General features: G+C 43.0%; 1 protein-coding gene across 2 annotated transcripts in view; it reads left to right on the plus strand.

Annotated features, from left to right (window-relative positions):
- The window catches only part of TBC1D30 (TBC1 domain family member 30), a 110,864-nt gene that overhangs the window by 3,990 nt on the left and 86,466 nt on the right, over positions 1-20,408 (plus strand). Inside the window, exon 2 of one of the 2 annotated variants that reach the window (XM_008003904.3) lies at positions 5,588-5,752. In XM_008003904.3, coding sequence (XP_008002095.2) covers positions 5,588-5,752 — 165 coding nt within the window. Of the gene's footprint in view, positions 1-5,587; positions 5,753-12,154; positions 12,605-20,408 lie in introns of those variants that run through there. The other variant, XM_073020915.1, reaches the window with a different exon arrangement.

Genomic DNA, 20,408 nt, shown 5'->3' on the forward strand with positions numbered 1-20,408 from the left:
CCCCAAAAGCTGACTTTGACTTCTAGAGTACATTTCTACTTTTGAGCATTTCTTTTCTTCCCTTCTGATTCTCTTTAGTTTCTCCAAATCCCTTTAAAAACGAGTAGATCCAAACCCCACAGAGAACCTCTACTGAGGGGCTAGCTAAGGTTAAGTTGAGTGGAAGGCTTTACCTGCCTATCAGATCTTGCTCTAGTGACTAATGATATCAAATGTGACCAAAAGAAACCTCCTCCCACATTGTAATGATCATTTATATAAAGACAGTAGACAATTCTGGTTCCCAAATTTGTTTTTACCTGTAGAAAAACTGCTGTTAAGGGGAGGGAGAGCATTAGGACAAACACCTAATGCATGCGGGGCTTAAAACCTAGATGATGGGTTGATGGGTGCAGCAAACCACCATGGCACGTGTATACCTATGTAACAAACCTGCACACTCTGCACATGTATCCTGGAACTTAAAGTAAAATAAAGTAAAAAAACCCTGCTGTTGGGAATATTAATTTTATGAATGTAGAATTATTATAATTTATCTGTTTAAAGGAAATTTATTTTCTACCGTATCTGAAAAATTGCTGAGGCTCTAAGATGAAATATTGTACCTCTAAGACGAAATGTTTTTAGGCTATTGGAAGACTGGATATTTAAAACAAAACCAGTATTGCCACATTCATCTACTTTACAAAATGTGGTAAAATTATTTACTTTTAGCTCATCATTTATAAACATAGATGAGTACTTTAAAGACTTTTTTGAGATGGAGTTTCACTCTTGTTGCCGAGGCTGGAGTGCAATGGCGTGATCTCGGCTCACTGCAACCTCCTCCTCCTGGGTTCAAGCAATTCTGCCTCAGCCTCCTGAGTAGCTGGTGTCATACGCGTCCATGTGAAGCGACCACCATACAGGCTTTGTGTGAGCGACATAGCTGTTTATTTCACCTGGGTGCAGGCGGGCTGAGTCCGAAAAGAGAGTCAGCGAAGGGAGGTAAAGGTGGGGCCGTTTTATAGGATTTGGGTAGGTAAAGGAAAATTACAGTCAAACGGGGGTTGTTCTCTGGCGGGCAGGAGTAGGGGTCACAAGGTGCTCAGTGGGGGAGCTTTTTGAGCCAGGATGAGCCAGGAAAAGGAATTTCACAAGATAATGTCATCGCTTAAGGCAAGGACCGGCCATTTTCACTTCTTTTGTGGTGGAATGTCATCGTTAAGGCGAGGCAGGGCATTTGCACTTGTTTTGTGATTCTTCAGTTACTTCAGGCCATCTGGGCGTATATGTGGGAGTCACAGGGGATGCGATGGCTTGACTAGGGCTCAGAGGCCTGACATTCCTGCCTTCTTACATTAATAAAAAAAATAAAACAAAATAGTGTGAAGTGTTGGGGCGGCGAAAATTTTTGGGGGGTGGTATGGAGAGAGAATAGGCGATGTTTCTCAGGGCTGCTTCAAGCGGGATTAGGGGCGGCGTGGGAACCTAGAGTGGGAGAGATTAAGCTGAAGGAAGATTTTGTGGTAAGGGGTGATATTGTGGGGTTGTTAGAAGAAGCATTTGTTGTATAGAACGATTGGTGATGGTCTAGATGCGGTTTCGTAAGAATTGAAAAACTAAATGGAAGACGCAAGGTCTGAATAAGAGGAGGAGAGAAAACAGGTATTAAAGGACTAAGAATTGGGAGGACCTAGGACATCTAATTAGAGAGTGCTTAAGGAGGCTCAGCATAGCCTTGCTAGCAAAGATTATTTATTTAAGAGGGAATTTAGAGTGGTGGTTTGGGATAGCACTAGGAGATATCAGCTGTGATGGCTTGGAGAAACCGTGTAAACTAGCAGTGTAAACACGGCAGGGCATTTATGAGTAGTTGAGAACGGTGAATAGGAGTATGACTAGACAGAAGACAGTAGGGATGACAAGTTTTTTGGGGTGCAGTCCAAGTTGGTCTGGTGTCTGGAATGAGACTGGGACTTAATAAAAAGGAGTGTCCACACAGGAACTCAAATGGGCTGGAACCTGTAGCATTCTGAGGACAGGCTTGAATTCTGAGAAGGGAAAGTGGTAAAAGTATTGTCTAGTCCTTTTGAAGTTGGTGATTGAGCTTGGTGAGGTGTGTTTTTAAAAGACCGTTAGTCCATTCTACCTTTCCTGAAGATTGAGGACGGTGAAGGATATAAAGGTTTCACTGAATACCAAGAGCCTGAGAAACTTCTTGGGTGATTTGACTAGTAACGGCTGGTCTGTTACTAGACTGTATAGAGTTAGGAAAGCCAAACCGAGGAATTATGTCTGACAGAAGGGAAGAAATGGCTTCCCTTTCTTCCCTTGCGGTGGCCTTCTCAGACCCTGTGGGAAAGGCCTCTACTCATCCAGTGAAAGTATCTACCCAGACAAAGAGATATTTTAGTTTTCTGACTCGGGGCATGTGAGTAAAGTCAATTTGCCAGTCCTGGGCAGGGGCAAATCCCCGAGCTTGATGTGTAGGAAAGGGAGGGGGCCTGAACAATCCCTGAGGGGCGGTGGAATAGCAGATGGAACACTGAGAAGTGATCTCCTTGAGGATAGATTTCCATGATGGAAAGGAAATGAGAGGTTCTAAGAGACGGGCTAGCGGCTTGTAACCTACATGAAGAGGTTATGAAATGATGATAGAATAGAACGGGCCTGTGAGGCTGGAAGGAGATATTTTCCTTGGTCTAAGAACCATTTGCCTTGTGTGGGAAGAGATTGATAGGTGGAAGTTTCAGTGGGGGAGTAGGTGGGAGTAGAAGTTGGAAGCTAGCCGCTTTTTTAGCTAACTTACCAGCATAAGCATTGTCCTGAGTGATGGGATCTGATGCCTTTTAATGGCTGTTTTTTTAGCTACCTTATCAGCATAAGCGTTGTCTTGAGCAAAGGTTGGGGGAAGAAAATAGATTTTGGAAGTTATGAGAACTGTAGAGAGTTGAGCATAGTTTGTGATTTTTAGGGCCTCTAACAGTATTAAAGTGGTGGCAGCCGCTGTGCACAGACATGAGGGCTAGGCCAAAACAGTAAGGTCGTTTGGACAGAAAGCCTACAGGACGCGGTCCTGGCTCTTGTGTAAGAATTCTGTCTGCACTAACCATGCCTATGAAGGAAAGGAGTTGTTGTTTTGTAGAAGGGATTGGGGTTTGGGAGATTAGCCAGACACGATCAGCAGGGAGAGTAAGTGTGTATTTATGAGAATTATGCGGAGATAGGTAACAGATGGGGAAGAAATTTGGGCTTGACTGAAGTAATGGGGGCTGTCCATGAGGCCTTGCAGCAGTAGAGCCTAGGTAATTTGCTGAGCCTGATGGATGTCAGGGTCAGTCCAAGTGAAAGCAAAGAGAGGCTGGGATGAAGGGTGTAAAGGAATAGTAAAGAAAGTATGTTTGAGATCCAGAACAGAATACTGGGTTGTGGAGGGAGGTATTGAGGATAGGAGAGGATATGGGTTTGGCACCACGGGTGGATAGGCAGGACAATTTGGTTGATAAGGCGCAGATCCTGAACTAACCTGTAAGCCTTGTCTGGTTTTAGGATAGGTAAAATGGGGGAATTGTAAGGGGAGTTTACAGACTTTAAAAGGCCATGCTATAACAGGCGAGTGATAACAGGCTGTAATCCTTTTAAAGCATGCTGTGGGATGGGATATTGGTGTTGAGTGGGGTCAGGGTGATTAGGTTTTAATGAGATGGCAAGGGATGCATGATCAGTCACCAAGGAGGGAGTAGAGATATCCTATACTTGTGGGTTAAGGTGGGCAGGATACAAGGGGAGGATGTGAAGGAGGCTTTGAACTGGGGGAAAAGGCAGCAATGAGGTGTGACTAGTAGCCTAGGAATAGTCAGGGAAGCAGATAATTTAGTTAAAATGTCTTGACCTAATAAGGGAGCTGGGCAGGTGGAGATAACTTAAAAGGAATGCATAAAAGAATGTTGTCCAAATTGGCACCAGAGTTGGGGAGTTTTAAGAGGTTTAGAAGCCTGGCCGTCAATACCCACAACAGTTATGGAGGCAACGGAAACAGGCCCTTGAAAAGAAGGTAATGTGGAGTGAGTAACCTCTATATTGATTAAGAAGGGGACGGACTTACCCTCCACTGTAAGAGTTACCCAAAGCGTCTGTGGTGGTCCAGGAGGCTTCCGAGGCGATGGGGCAGTGTCAGTCTTCAGCCACTAAGCCGAGAAGATCTGGGAAGGAGTCAGAGAGCCTTGGGCCAGAGCTCCAGGGGGCTCTGGGAGTGGCTGCCGGGCGAGTTGAACAGTCCGATTTCCAGTGGGGTCCCGCACAGATGGGACATGGCTTAGGAGGAATCCCGGGCTGCGGGTATTCCTTGGCCCAGTGGCCAGATTTCCAGCACTTGTAGCAAGCTCCTGGGGGAGGAGGTTCTGGAGGAACCCCTGGCAGCTGCGGTGCAGGTGTTTGGAGTTGTGTGCTGGAGATATGGCGGGGGTTTGTCTCACAGTGGAGGCAAGGAATTGCAACTCAGAAATAAGTTGCTACTTGGCTGCCTTTATTCTATTACTGTACACCTTGAAGGCGACATTCATTAAGTCCTGTTGTGGGGTTTGAGGGCCGGAATTTAATTTTTGGAGCTTTATTTAATGTCGGGAGCAGATTGGGTAATAAAATGAAATGCATATTAAGAATAAGACAGCCTTGTGACCTTTCAGGGTCTGGGGCTGAAAAGCATCTCAGGGTTGCTGCTAAACAGGCCATGAACTGGGCTAAGTTTTTCATATTTGATGAAAAAGAGCCTAAATGCTAACTGATTTGGGAGAGGTCGGATACAGAAAAAGGAACATTAACCTTGACTATGCCTTTAGCTCTAGTCACTTTTTTAAGAGGAAATTGCTGGGCAGGTGGTGGAGGGCTAGTCGAGGAACGAAACTGTAAGCCGGACCAACTGTGAGGAGGGGAGGTGATAAAAGGATTATAGGGTGGGGGAGCAGAGACTAAGGAAAAGTTGGGACCTAGCTAGGCCTGGCAACAAGCGGAGAGGTCAGGCATGTGCTACCACGCCCAGCTAATTTTGTATTTTTAGTAGCGATGAGGTTTCTCCATGTTGGTCAGGCTGGTCTCTAACTCCTGACCTCAAGTAATTTGCCCACCTTGGCCTCCCAAAGTGCTGGGATTACAGGTGTGAGCCACTGTGCCTAGCCTTTAAAGACATTAAAAACAAAATCAGCTGTTAGGTTTATTATTAATGTTACAGACTAAAGAAGATTCTTTTCTAACAAGCTTACCATCTGAACACTTCAGTGGTACAAAATATACATGCCAGTTTTCAGGCAATGAAAGGTAAGTTTGCAGCCAGAGTGAGATATGGTAAAAGCAGGAGTCTTTGCTTACATGTTACAGATAGGCTTAAGGATAAATTTACCTTACTGTATCTGTTTCATGGACAGGGAAGATAAATGAGTGACTTATTTGATCAGAATGCCCTAGCTGAATACATACATGTAATCTTGAGTGGAAACCTAGAATTAGTTGGTTTAAATGGATGTTCTATTTATCTTTGGACTAATATCACATTGGAATTTGTATTCCTCTCAAGGTATTAATCGTTATTCTTATTTTTCTTTACTTATAGACACTAATGAACTGAAGATGATCCTTCGAGAGCTAAAGTACAGAATTGGCATCCAGTCGGCCAAGTTACTTCGGCATCTGAAGCAGAAAGATAGGCTTCTGCATAAAGTGCAGAGGAACTGTGATATTGTGACTGCCTGCTTGCAGGCTGTGTCACAGAAGAGAAGTAAGTATTGGAATAGGGATACTTCTTTTGCCACATGCGACTAGAATGTTAGGAAAGCTGAGCCAACAGTCTGTGTTTTTGAATATATTGAAAACTTTTAAATGCAAGCTCATACCCTCAGAACTAAGAACAAGGAACAACTCAGACAGCTTCCTATTTTTCAGTTAAAATGTATACTTCATGTCTAATGTTACAACCTTAGATTGATTATTCTAGATTTGAGGTAGTACTTTACTTTGACAATATTTTTACCTCATGCTGAATAAAGATTAAAATTTTATTTTATTTATTTATTTTTTGAGACAGAGTCCTGCTCCGTCGCCCAGGCTGGAGTGTAGTGGCGCGATCTTGGCTCACTGCAAACTCTGCCTCCCGGGTTCAAGCAATTCTCCTGTCTAAGCTTCCCGAGTAGCTGGAACTACAGGTGCCCACCACTAGGCCTGGCTAATTTCTGTATTTTTAGTAGAGATGGTGTTTCACCTTGTTGGTCAGGCTGGTCAGGCTGGTCTCAAACTCCTGACCTCAGGTGATTCACCCTTGGCCTCCCAAAGTGCTAGGATTACAAGCGTGAGCCCCTGTGCCCAGACAAATTTTTATTTTTAAAACAGCATCACTGGCTGGGTGCGGTGGCTCACGCCTATAATCCCAGCACTTTGGGAGGCTGAGGCTGGTGGATCACCTGAGATCAGGTGTTTGAGACCAGCCTGGCTAACATGGTGAAACCCCATCTCTACTAAAAATTAGCTGGGCATGGTGGCTGGCACCTGTAGTCCCAGCTACTCAGGAGATTGAGGCAGGAGAATCGCTTGAACCCGGGAAGCAGAGGTTGCAGTGAACCGAGATCACACCATTGCACTCCAGCCTGGCGACAACAGTGAAACTCCATCTCAAAATAAAAATAAAAATAAATAAATAAAACAGCATCACACAGACATAGCCTAAAAGGCATGTCCTTGTTCTCTTATTCTGTGTGTTGCTACAGTAAGTGAATTAAATAATTGATTTAAATAAATAGATTCTTGTAACAGGACCTTAACAACTTGCTCTGAAATCTGAAGATGGCAAAATATTTTAGCAAATGTAACCTATTTCTTGCATAATCATAACTAAGAACTGTGTGGGAGCTGTGTGGTTTGTTAATCAATTAAAAATAAATTGCTAAATTGCTGATCCATATTAAATACTAGGTATAAAACCTCGTGAATTAATTTAAAAATTCTCCATGCAATAGCCTTATGTTTTATTCTGCTAATATTTACCTATTTTTGTTTTGCATTCTTTATTAACATGCAGCATGGCAGAACAGTATGCTAAGGTATGGTAAATATAGGCACAATGATGTTTTTGATAAAATGCCTGACAGCTTTTCAGGCGATTGTGGAAGTTGCCTTTTGTTGCTCTTTTACTCTGTCACATTTTATATGTAAATTGACACGTGCTAGAGTGCTTTTTTTTCAGAATTGCAAATTAAGATGTGTTTGTTTTCATGAAAAAATTTTTGGGGTTTGATTAGTTTCTGGTAATGAAATTAATTGCTTAAATTTCATTCTTATGTTTATTATTAAAAATCCTGTATTTTCTTGCTTCTGTTATACTTCTGTTTGTTATCCCTAAAGTATTATTTATGCTGTTTATTAAAGAAGGTTTTACCTAATGGATATTAACAGATTGCTGCAGGCCAGGCGTGGTGGCTCACGCCTATAATCCCAGCACTTTGGGAGGCCGAGGTGGGCGGATAACCTGAGGTTAGGAGTTCGAGACCAGCCTCGCCAACATGGTGAAATCCCATCTCTACTAAAAATATAAAAATTAGCTGGGTGTGGTGACACATCTGTAATCCTAGCTACTCAGGACCCTGAGGCAGGAGAATCACTTGAACCCCGGAGGCGGGGGTTGCAGCGAGCCAAGATTGCGCCACTGTACTCCAGCCTGGGCAACAGAGTGAGGCTCTGTCTCAAAAAAAAAAAGAGTGCTGCTTGATTATCGTAATATCACTATAGTTCATACCAAACAAGAATGCGATTGAGTAGATTGACTTTGAATGGGCTTTTCTCCAGAGTCAGGCACTTGTCTGACATAGCTAGAGATGGAAGAAGGGTGTGTGTGTGTGTGTGATTTGTGTGTAGCTATTGAAAGTTGGCATGTATTATAGGTATTTGATAGTTTTCCATTAATTCTGATTGATTTACACGTCAAGTTAAAAAATGTTTTCCCCTTCTATTATGAGATACCTTGGTTTTGATTTTTCTCCTTTCAACTATGTTTATATCCTACTCATTGTTATTGTTTGTAGCAGCAGCTAAAAGCACAGAATGGTAAATGCATGGGTTTTTGATGTGTAGGAAAGTATAAGGGAGGGTGGAGCAAGTTCAGGAGACAGAGAGGAATGTCAGGCTAGTGCAGGGCCACAGATTGGTGGATTCTATTGGTAGTTACTAGAGACTGATCATCATTTGGAATTTAAATTTACTTGATTTATAGAAGGGCTGGCATTTATGTTGTTTTAGAAAAATGTGCCCACAAGCTCTCAGCGTAATTCTTGAATTTGTCAATGCATCCTTCCTATGTATTTTAGAGTTTGTCTCTTTAATTCCAGCCAGGGTTTTGCATTTCAGAGAATACAGGGCTGTCTGGCACCTTTCCCTGAGAGTTCAATTCTCTCTTTGCTAATAAGACCCTAATAAATGGAACAGAATGTTTTTTGGTAAGAAATGACCGCATTAGAATTATTACTGTCATCATAGGATACTGTATTTTGATATAGACACTGTCAAAAATTTGACTACATGGTTATCTACCCATCTTAAAACACCAGAGGTTAGATGTTTCATGACTAAATCCCTGATTCCAGTAGTCGCATATTTTGCCTCTTTCCTCAAAGTCAACTAATTCTAAAGAATTGAGATTTTAAAAAAATCGAGATTTCACTATCACACTGAATAGCATATTGACTTTCTTGTATTTAGTATGCAGAAGTTAAGATAATCCCCATTTTGGCCTCCACATAGATTTGATGTTTATGATTCTTTGCATAAGAATCATAAGAATCATAAGTCATAAGAATCATTTGACTTTTCCCCTTCTTTTTCTTCTTTTTTTTTTTGGAGACAGTCTCATTCTGTCGCCCAGGCCCAGGAGTGCAGTGCTGCAGTCTTGGCTCACTGCAACCTCTGCTTCCCGGGTTCAAGTGGTCCTCTTACCTCATCCTCCTGAGTAGCTGGGACTTAGGTGGGTGCCACCATCCCCGGCTAATATTTTACTTTTTGTAGAGACACAGTTTCACCATGTTACCCAGGCTGGTCTTGAACTCCTGGGCTCAAGCAATCTGCCCTCCATGGCCTCCCAAAATGCTGGGATTACAGGTTTGAGCCACCTCACCTGACAGGTTTTTCTCCTTCTATAACATGCTATAGAATAAAAACTATTTTATTGTTTTATTAAATTGAGTTATTTCTTGTTAATACACAAAAGGGAATATAGTAATTTTGAAGTAAGTGTCAAAAGTAAATATAAATTATGAACCAAAATGGCTAGATCATTTTTATTTCTAACACAAATGATATAGCTACTTACATTTTATGGTTTCCTACACCAAGACTTACAGTAGTATCTCCTTGTTTTAAAACTGGACGGGGAATAAGAAAAACAAGATCAATATTGTGTTATAGAAGAGCATACTTTCTTTTCCCCCTATTGTCATGCACGTCCATGTGAAGAGACCACCAAACAGGCTTTGTGTGAGCAACATGGCTGTTTATTTCACCTGGGTGCAAGCGGGCTGAGTCCAAAAAGAGAGTCAGCCAAGGGAGATGGGGCCGTTTTATAGGATTAGGGTAGGCAAAGGAAAATTACAGTCAAAGGGGGGTTGTTCTCTGGCGGGCAGGAGTGGGGGTCACAAGGTGCTCAGTGAGGGAGTTTTTGAGCCAGGATGAGGCAGGAAAAGGAATTTCACAACATAATATCATCACTTAAGGCAAGGACCGGCCATTTTCACTTCTTTTGTGGTGGAATGTCATCAGTTAAGGCAGGGCAGGGCATTTGCACTTCTTTTGTGATTCTTCAGTTACTTCAGGCCATCTGGGCGTATACCTGCAAGTCACAGGGGATGCGATGGCTTGACTAGGGCTCAGAAGCCTGACATTCCTGCTTTCTTTATTAATAAGAAAAATAAAACAAAATAGTGTTGAAATGTTGGGGTGGCGAAAACTTTTGGGGGGCGGTATGGAGAGAGAATAGGCGATGTTTCTCAGGGCTGCTTCAAGCGGGATCAGGGGCGGCGTGGGAACCTAGAGTGGGAGAGATGAAGCTGAAGGAAGATTTCGTGGTAGGGGGTGATACTGTGGGGTCGTTAGAAGCAACATTTGTCGTATAGAACGATTGGCGATGGCCTGGATACGGTTTCGTAAGAATTGAAAAACTAAATGGAAGACACAAGGTCTGTGTAAGAGGAGGAGAAAAAACAGGTATTAAAGGACTAGGAATTGGGAGGACCTAGGATATCAAATTAGAGCCTAAGGGGGTTCAGCATAATTACTTGGTTGGTGAGTTTTTAGGCTCTAAGTTTTTGGGGTGCAGTTTAAGTTGGTCTGGTGTCTGGAATGAGACTGGGACTTAATAAAAAGGAGTGTCCACACAGGAGCTCAAATGGGCTGTAACCTGTAGCATTCTGAGGACAGGCCTGGATTCTGAGAAAGGAAAGTGGTAAAAGTATTGTCTAGTCCTTTTTAAGTTGGTGACTGAGCTTGGTGAGGTGTGTTTTTAAAAGACTATTAGTCTGTTCTACTTTTCCTGAAGATTGAGGACGGTAAAGGATATAAAGGTTTCACTGAATACCAAGAGCCTGAGAAACTGCTTGGGTGATTTGACTAGTAACGGCTGGTCTGATATCAGACTGTATAGTGGTGGGAAGGCCAAACCGAGGAATTATGTCTGACAGAAGGGAAGAAATGACCGCAGTGGCCTTCTCAGACCCCGTGGGAAAGGCCTCTTTTTATCCAGTGAAAGGGTCTACCTAGACCAAGAGATATTTTAGTTTCCTGACTGGAGGCATGTGAGTAAAGTGAATTTGCCCGTCCTGGGTGGGGGCAAAACCTCCAGTTTGATGTGTAGGGATGGGAGGGGGCCTGAACAATCCCTGAGGGGCGGTAGAATAGCAGATGGAACACTGAGAAGTGATCTCCTTGAGGATAGATTTCCATGATGGAAAGGAAATGAGAGGTTCTAAGAGACGGGCTAGCGGCTTGTAACCTACATGGAAGAGGTTATGAAATGACGACAGAATAGAACGGGCCTGTGAGGCTGGAAGGAGATAATTTCCTTGGTCTAAGAACCATTTGCCTTGTATGGGAAGAGATCGATAGGTGGAAGTTTCAGTGGGGGAGTGGGTGGGAGTGGCCGATATGAAGGAGGAAAACTGCCGTGAGGGATATAAGTTGGAACCTAGCTGCTTTTTTAGCTAACTTATTAGCATAAGCATTGTCCTGAGTGATGCTTGGGGGAAGAAAATAGATTTTGGAAGTTATGAGAACTGTAGAGAGTTGAGCATAGTTTGTGATTTTTAGGGCCTCTAACAGTATTAAAGCAGTGGCAGGTGCTGTGCACAGACATGAGGGCTAGGCTAAAACAGTAAGGTCAAGTTGTTTGGACAGAAAGGCTACAGGACGCGGTCCTGGCTCTTGTGTAAGAATTCTGTCTGCACTAACCATGCCTAGGAAGGAAAGGAGTTGTTTTGTAGAAGGGATTGGGGTTCGGGAGATTAACCCGACACGACCAGCAGGGAGAGCATGTGTGTTTTTATACGAGAATTATGCGGAGATAGGTAACAGATGAGGAAGAAATTTGGGCTTGACTGAAGTAATGGAGGCTGTCTGTGAAGGCTTGCAGCAGTAGAGCCTAGGTAGTTTGCTGAGCCTGGTGGGTGTCAGGGAGTCTAAGTGAAAGCAAAGAGAGGCTGGGACGAGGGGTGCAAAGGAATAGTAAAGAAAGTATGTTTGAGATCCAGAACAGAATACTGGGTTGTGGAGGGAGGTATTGAGGATAGGAGAGGATATGGGTTTGGCACGACGGGGTGGATAGGCAGGACAGTTTGGTTGATAAGGTACAGATCCTGAACTAACCTGTAAGCCTTGTCTGGTTTTAGGACAGGTAAAATGGGGGAATTGTAAGGGGGAGTTTACAGGCTTTGAAAGGCCATGCCATAACAGGCGAGTGATAACAGGCTGTAATCCTTTTAAAGCATGCTGTGGGATGGGATATTGGTGTTGAGCGGGGTAAGGGTGATTAGGTTTTAATGAGATGGTAAGGGGTGCATGATCAGTCACCAAGGAGGGAGTAGAGGTATCCTATACTTGTGGGTTAAGGTCGGGGGATACGGGGGAGGATGTGAAGGAGGCTTTGAACTGGGGGAAAAGGCAGCAATGAGGTGTGGCTGTAGCCTAGGAATAGTCAGGGAAGCAGATAATTTAATTAAAATGTCTTGACCTAATAAGGAAGCTGGGCAGGTGGAGATAACTTAAAAGGAATGCATAAAAGAATGTTGTCCAAATTGGCACTACAGTTGGGGAGTTTTAAGAGGTTTAGAAGCCTGGCCGTCAATACCTACAACAGTTATAGAGGCAAGGGAAACAGGCCCTTGAAAAGAAGGTAATGTGGAGTAGTGGTAGCCTCCGTATTGATTAAGAAGGGGACGGACTTACCCTCCACTGTAAGAGTTACCCAAAGCGTCTTTGATGGTCCAGGAGGCTTCCGAGGCAATGGGGCAGCGTCGATCTTCAGCCGCTACACTGAGAAGGTCTGGAAAGGAGACAGAGAGCCTTGGGCCAGAGCTCCAGGGGCTCTGGGAGTGGCTGCCAGGTGAGTTGGACAGTCCGATTTCCAGTGGGGTCCCGCACAGATGGGACATGGCTTAGGAGGAATCCCGGGCTGCGGGTATTCCTTGGCCCAGTGGCCAGATTTCCGGCACTTGTAGCAAGCTCCTGGGGGAGGAGGTTCTGGAGGAACCCCTGGCAGCTGCGGTTCAGGCATTTGGAGTTGTGTGCTGGAGATATGGCGGGGGTTTATCATAGTGAAGGCAAGGAATTGCAACTCAGAAATAAGTTGCTACTTGGCTGCCTTTATTCTATTATTGTACACCTTGAAGGCGACATTCATTAAGTCCTGTTGTGGGGTTTGAGGGCTGGAATTTAATTTTTGGAGCTTTATTTATTTAATGTTGGGAGCAGATTAAGAATAAGACAGCCTTGTGACCTTTCAGGGTCTAGGGCTGAAAAGCGTCTCAGGATTGCTGCTAAACAGGCCATGAACTGGGCTAAATTTTTCATATTTGATGAAAAAGAGCCTAAATGCTAACTGATTTGGGAGAGGTCAGATAAAGAAAAAGGAAAGGCCGGGCGCGGTGGCTCACGCCTGTAATCCCAGCACTTTGGGAGGCTGAGACGGGCAGATCACGAAGTCAGGAGATCGAGACCATCCTGGCTAACACGGTGAAACCCCGTCTCTACTAAAAAATACAAAAAACTAGTCAGGCGAGTTGGCGCGCACCTATAGTCCCAGCTACTCGGGAGGCTGAGGCAGGAGAATGGCGTGAACCCAGGAGGTGGAGCTTGCAGTGAGCTGAGATCCGGCCACTGCACTCTAGCCTGGGTGACAGAACGAGACTCCGTCTCAAAAAAAAAAAAAAAAAAAAAGAAAAAGGAAAGTTAACCTTGACTATGCCTTTAGCTCTAGCCACTTTTTTAAGAGGAAATTGTTGGGCAGGTGGGGGAGGGCTAGTCAAGGAATGAGTAAGCCGGACCGGGCGTGAGGAGGGGAGGTGATAAAAGGATCATAGGGTGGGGGAGCAGAGACTGAGGAAAAATTGGGACCTAGCTCGGCCTGGCAAGGAGGGGAGAGGTCAGATGGATCTGTAGAAAGGAAGATTAGAAAGACTCAGTGACGCTTGGGGTTGGGACTGAGGGGACAGGTGGGAGGGAAGGAAGGAAGATTTGGGACGAGTTGCATTGGGAACAGAGACTAGGGAGGGACCGATGTGTAAAAGAATGCCGGGTTGTCAGGCCCCTCAGACCATTTGCCCATTTTACGACACGAATTATTTAGATCTTGTAGGATAGAAAAATCTAAAGTGCCGTTTTCTGGCTATTTAGAGCCATTGTCAAGTTTGTATTGGGGTCAAGCAAACTTGACAAGTTTGTATTGGGGTTAGGTTTTAGGTCAGGTGTGAGTTGAAGAGGTTTTAAGTTCTTGAGAACACAGGCTAAGGGAGAAGAAGGAGGAATGGAGGGTGGAAGGTTGCCCATAGTGAAGGAGGCAAGCGCAGATAAAAGAGAGAGTAGAGACACAGAGAGGAGTTCTGGGGTTCTTGCCCTCCAGAAAAGCGGGAAAGGGGTCGGGGCGGGGAACTAAGCTATTGGAGCGCCAAAATAAGAGATGGGGCTCAAAAATAAGAAGTCAGGGTTCTTGCCCCTCCCCCAGTAGAGCAGAGAAGGGGTAGAAACAGGGAGAGAAGGGGTCGGGGTGCTTGCCCCTCCCCCAGAAAACCAGAGAAAGAGTAGAGACAGGGAGGGTAGGGGTTGGAGTGCTTGCCCCTCCCCAGAAAAGCGGGACTTGCCGCTTAGGGTGAAGGACCAAGGCAGGCGTAGCTGCAGCGTGGTCAGACACCTCTGAAACATGGGTAAGTAATCAGAGAGGCATCCCTGCAATGATTAAACACAAAGGGAAGGCTGCCTTCCCCAGTCTGTGACCGGTGCCAACGTTTAAAACACATTTCCTTTGTCTCTAGCAGAAAATGAAACGAATTGAAATTAAGAGAAGGGAGAGATTGAAAGGTGGTGCCAAGATTGAAAGGAGAAAGAGGTCGAGGGATAGTGAGAGAGGTTGGAGAAGACAGTAAAAACAGGCCGCTTACCCGATTTAAAATTGATGAGATGTTCCTTGGGCTGGTTGGTCTGAGTACCAGAGGTCATAGGTGGATCTTTCTCACGGAGCAAAGAGCAGGAGGACAGGGGACTGATCTCCCAAGGGAGGTCCCCTGATCCGAGTCACGGCACCAAAATGTCATGCGTGTCCATGTGAAGAGATCACCAAACAGGCTTTGTGTGAGCAACATGGCTGTTTATTTCACCTGGGTGCAGGCGGGCTGAGTCCGCCTTGCACTTCTTGCATTTGCACTTCTTTTGTGATTCTTCAGTTACTTCAGGCCATCTGGGCGTATACGTGCAAGTCACAGGGGATGCGATGGCTTGGCTTGGGCTCAGAGGCATGACACCTATATTTAACCGTTTATCTGAGGATAATCATGATATAAACAATTTAATACTAAAAATTGATAATAAGAGTAGCATTAGCTGTTACCATTCATTGAGTACATGCTTTTTGCCAAACTTGATTTTATTTCTCATAGCAACTCCAAAATGGTATGTAGCTCTAGGCATATTTTATTAGGAAACTGATTCAGAAAGGTTAAGTAATTTGGCAAACATCACACAGCTGGTAAGTATTTGAGATGCGATCTGAAGATAGGTATCTCAAAAGTCCACACTTTCTGTTATAAACTGACATAAGAGGGTTCTACTTTTTCTTAGCAATTAGATAACTGTAATGTTATTGGAATACAACTGAGCAAGAAAAAATTTATAACATGAGTTATAAATACAGAGTTTCTGGTTTATTAGAATGTGCGGCTTTAGCATAGTTTGCATATGAAATCAGTACTTTATCTTTCCTGAGCCAAATGGATTATTGAACAAATGTAGCTTGGTGTGCAGGAAAATACACCTAAAAGCTTCAAGGCACAATTAGAAGAATAAAAAGAGTATTTGGTCAGGATTTCTACCCAAGAGAATTGAAGACATATGTCCCCACGAAAACTTGTTGATTCTGATGTTAGGATTTTTAAGTGGTTTGCTTAACCTGTTTCTCATGAAAGCAGAAGGAAGGTCATATTAATTATTAGCATTGTATAGTTTTGCTATTTCCTGCATTGGTACAGTAAACGTTTAAGTTATGCTGGTTGAATTTGTGAAATGGTTTTACAGATCAAGTGATAAATTCTAGCTGTCACTTGAAAACTGAAAAAAAAAACATGAACAAAATGTGAATATATGCAGAAATATTATCTTTATTTTAGCTTTGTTGATAAATATAAAAATTTTAGACAGCTTACAGTCTAATTTTGTTAATGTGTCCACTCTCACATCCTGATAATAATGTGATTAAATGTTACTATGATAAATGCCTAAAATGCCTGGTAGAGACTGATGATTTGTGAAATAGGTGAGTAATCTTTTTCTTTTCATAATGAGTGTCTTCTCTTCATTAATACCTTGTCCTCTGTGGCAGGAAAAGAATTTATGTGGTCCCGAGTTTGGTGGCACTGAAACTCTACATTTTCCACTAAAAAACAATTCTCTTTGTAAAATTATAAAAATAATCTACCCAACCGGAATTTTGAGTCCTAGATTTCTACGCCAGAGAATTGAAGACATACGTCCCCACAAAAACTTGTACAAAAATGTTCATAGCAGCATTGTTCATTATAGCCAAAAAGTAGAAACAATTCAAATGTCTATCAATGGATGAATGGGTATATCAAATGTGATTATTATTCATATAATTGAATATTATTCAGCCATAAAAGAATGAAGTACTGACTCATGATACATCATAAACCTTGAAAACATTATTCTAAGTGAAAGAAGCCAGACACAAAAATTACCATATTGAATGATTCCATTTGGCAAATGTGTAGAGACAAAAAGTAGATTAGTGGTTGCTAGAGGCTGGGGGTGGGGGAATGGGCAATGACTACTAATGGAATGGGTTTCTTATTGGTGTGGTGAAAATGTTCTGGAATTAGATAGTGGTGATGGTTGTACAATTTTATGACATGTGAATTATATAAAATATGATAAAGTGTTAAAAATGTAATACACCCATGGAAACTTTGGAAAATACAGAAATGTAAAAGGAAGAGAAAAAATTATTTTTTAAAGACAGTCCCTTAGAATATTCAAGTGGTGGTTTTTTTTGTTGTTGTTGTTTTAGTTTTTTTGAGACAGGGTCTTGCTGTGTCACCCAGGCTGGGATGCAATGGTGTGATCACAGTTCATTGCAACCTCTGCCTCCTGGGCTCAAGTGATCCTCCCATAGCCTCCTGAGTAGTTGGGACTACAGGTGTGTACCACTACATCTGGCTAATTTGTGTGTGTGTGTGTGTGTGTGTATATTATATATATATTTTTTTTTATTTTTTATTTTTTATAGATATGGTGGCATGGAGGGGGTGATGGGGGAAGGTCTCGCGATGCTGCTCAGGCTGGTCTCAGATTCCTGGGCTCAAGGAATCCTCCTGCCTTGGCCTCCCAAAGTGCTGGGATTACAAGGTGTAAGCTAACATACTTGGCCTGTAGGAAGGTTTTAAATTATCGATCCAGCTTTTAAAATAACTACAGGATTATTTGTATCTTCTGTTTCTTCTTGCGTCATCCCTGGTGTATTATATATAATTTGCCATAACTTTTCATATTTGCAGGCATAAGATTATTAAGAATATTTTGGGTGATCCTTTAGTTTTTCAAGATGTTAAAACAATTTCACTGATTTTAAACAGGAATTCACTTACTACTTAAAATATCTTTTATTATAGAATGTATCATAAACAAGAGAATGTAATACATATATGTATTTTTTAAAGAATAAGTGAACAAAGGTGTATACGTGTGGATATTCACCTGTCAAGGTTGAGTAACAAGTATCACTGGCATGTTGAAAGCTCCCTGTGTGCTCCTTCCTGGTTGAAATCTCCTCTCTCCCCCACATGTGTGTTAACCATTACCTTGCTTTTCTTTATACTTTCTCCACTTCCTGTATAGGTTCCTAAGCAATATATGGTTCTGAAAAACAGAGTAGCAAGCCCAAGCCTTGTTGTGTGGGGAAAGGGTAATGTTGCTGTCTTAGATAAAACCTTTCAGAAGATAAACTGTGCTGTCTCTGGGTCCCAACCTGGTTTTAGGTTCCCTTCTGGGGAGGTCAAAGGGCAAGGTTATAAATGAGCCATGTGACTTCTGCCAGGCTATGCTTTAGGCTAGTATTTATTTATTTATTTATTTATGAGATGGAATCTTGCTCTGTTGCCCAGGCTGGAGTGCAGTGGTGCGATCTTGGTTCACTGCAACCTCTGTCTCCCAGGTTCAAGCAATTCTTCTGCTTCAGCCTCCCCAAGTAGCAGGGATTACAGGTGTGCGCCACCATGCCCAGCTAATTTTTTTTGTATTTTTAGTAGAGATGGGGTTTCACCATGTTGACCAGGCTGGTCTTGAACGCCTGACCTCAAATGATGCGCCTGCCTTGGCCTCCCAAAGTGCTGGAATTACAGATATGAGGTACTGTGCCCAGCCTCGGCTAGTTATTGAATAATCAACTAGGTTGGGGGAGAGGCTTGCTTTTTATTTTTTATTCAAAGCTCACCATGGCCTTTCCATGCTCTCTTCTCCGTGCCCACAGAAGTATTGTGCTTTGGCCTACTTCTAGGAGCAGGAGCAAGGCCATGGTGAGCTTTAAATAAAAAATAAAGAGCAAGCTTGCTGGGTGTGGGGTCTCACACCTGTAATCCTATTACTTTGGGAGGCTGAAGCAGGTGGAAGACCAGCCTAGGCAACATAGTAAGATCTCATCACTACAAAAAATAAACAGAAATGCGCTGGGTGTTGTGCATGCATCTGTAGTCCCAGCTACTTGGGAGGCTGAGGCATGATAATACAAAAAAAAAAAAAAAATAGCTGGGAGTGGTGGCACGCACCTGTAATCCCAGCTACTCTGGAGGCTGAGGCAGAATTGCTTAAAATCTGGGAGGCAGAGGTTGCAGTAAGCCAAGATTGCACCACTGCACTCCAGCCTGGGCGACAGAGCAAGACTCCATCTCTAAAAAACAAAAACACAAACAAACAAAAACCACAAGTACAGATGAAAATATGGGCGAGTTCTCCTGGGCATTCTGTCCTTAAGTTAGAAAGATGGTCCAGCAGCAGGAAGCCTCTTGTGTTGACTTCCCTCACAGGACTGTTGATACTGTTGATTGAGCCACGCGGCTCCACTCCCGACTGGCTGGCTCCATCTGCCTGCATTGCCATCCTGGGATCCTCATTGTGGAGGCTTTCTTTGCCTGTCTCCTGTGTTGGATCTCTTGTATCCTGGATCTTATATTTCTTTCTTGATTATTCTTTTTATTTGGTTTCCCATATCCCCTTGAGAGAGAGGGCTTGTGAAGTAAATTTTTGGTAACTGTGCATGAGTGAAAATGTCAAATGTCTTGATTCTGTATATAGGCGCTTTGATCGACTATTCCATACTTGCATTATTGCCTTCTCACTTGTCTTGTTGCTCTTGAGAAGGCTGAAGCTTTTCTGATGCCTGATCCTTTATCCAAGACTGTTTATTTTTTTTCCCTTTGGCTTGTGGAATATTCTCCTTGTTCTTGGTGTTCCTGAAATACAGTGATCGTGTTGCTTGGAGTGGGTCTGTTTTCACTCAGGTCATTGTCACTGGGCCTAGACAGGCTCTTTCAATCAGGCAGCTTTTGTCATTCAGTTCTGGACATTTTCTCGGAATTATTTCTTTGTTGTTTTTTCTCCCTTCTTTTTCTTTTTTCTTTTTCCTTTTTCTGGGGTTCTATTGTTTGGCTGTTGGAACTTATAGACTAGTTCTGTAATGTATGTTCTTTCTTTCTTTCTTTCTTTCTTTCTTTCTTTCTTTCTTTCTTTCTTTCTTTCTTTCTTTCTTTCTCTTTCTTTCTTTCTTTCTTTCTTTCTTTCTCTTTCTTGACAGGGTCTCATCTGTTGCCCATGTTGGAGTGCAGTGGCACAATCATGGCTCACTGCAGCCTTGACCTCCTGGGGCTCAGGTGATCCTCCCACGTCAGCCTCCTGAGTAGCTGGGACCACAGATGCACACTACCACACCTGGCTACTTTTTGATTTTTTGTAGAGATGGGATTTCAACCATGTTGCCCAGGCTGGTCTCAAACTCCTTGTCTCAATCAAGTGATCCCCCTATCTTGGCCTCCCAAAGTGCCAGGATTACAGGTGTGAGCCACTGCACCTGGCTGTAACGTTTTCTCTCTTTCTCGCTTCCCAACTCCTTGTTCTTTTTGATTTATTTTCTTGGAGATTACCTCAACTTTATTTTCCAGTCCTGTTATTGAGAAATCTTTTTGGGTTGCTGTTTGAATGTTTCTTTTATATGGTATCCTGTTCTTGTTTTATAGATGCAATATACTTTCTTATTGCTCTAAGGATATTATGATAGAGACTAAAACAGACAAACAAAAAACAATTTGGAAGAGATAAGATTACACAGGGAGGAAAGAAACTTTCAAAACTATATTATATTTAGAAGCTTTCCTTAGATGTCTGGTATTCCTTGGCTGTCTGCTCATAATTAGGTGTGGGAGTGTAAACGCTGACTTGAACTCTGGGCTCCCTGGCAGGGCTTATTGATTTTGAGTTTCATTGAAGTGCCATCTGGATGGTCCCTTTGCTGTGGAACCCCTCAGGTCAGTATCTTCAAGTCTTTCTTCTGGGCTGGTCAGATTCTTCAAGGAAGAGTCTTCTGATCTCCTGCTTGAAGAGGGAAGGTCTGGCTGCTGGTATTTTGGGAGCCAAGT

The sequence above is a fragment of the Chlorocebus sabaeus genome, chromosome 11, assembly GCF_047675955.1.
Source record: "Chlorocebus sabaeus isolate Y175 chromosome 11, mChlSab1.0.hap1, whole genome shotgun sequence".
Classification (NCBI taxonomy): Eukaryota; Metazoa; Chordata; class Mammalia; order Primates; family Cercopithecidae; genus Chlorocebus; species Chlorocebus sabaeus.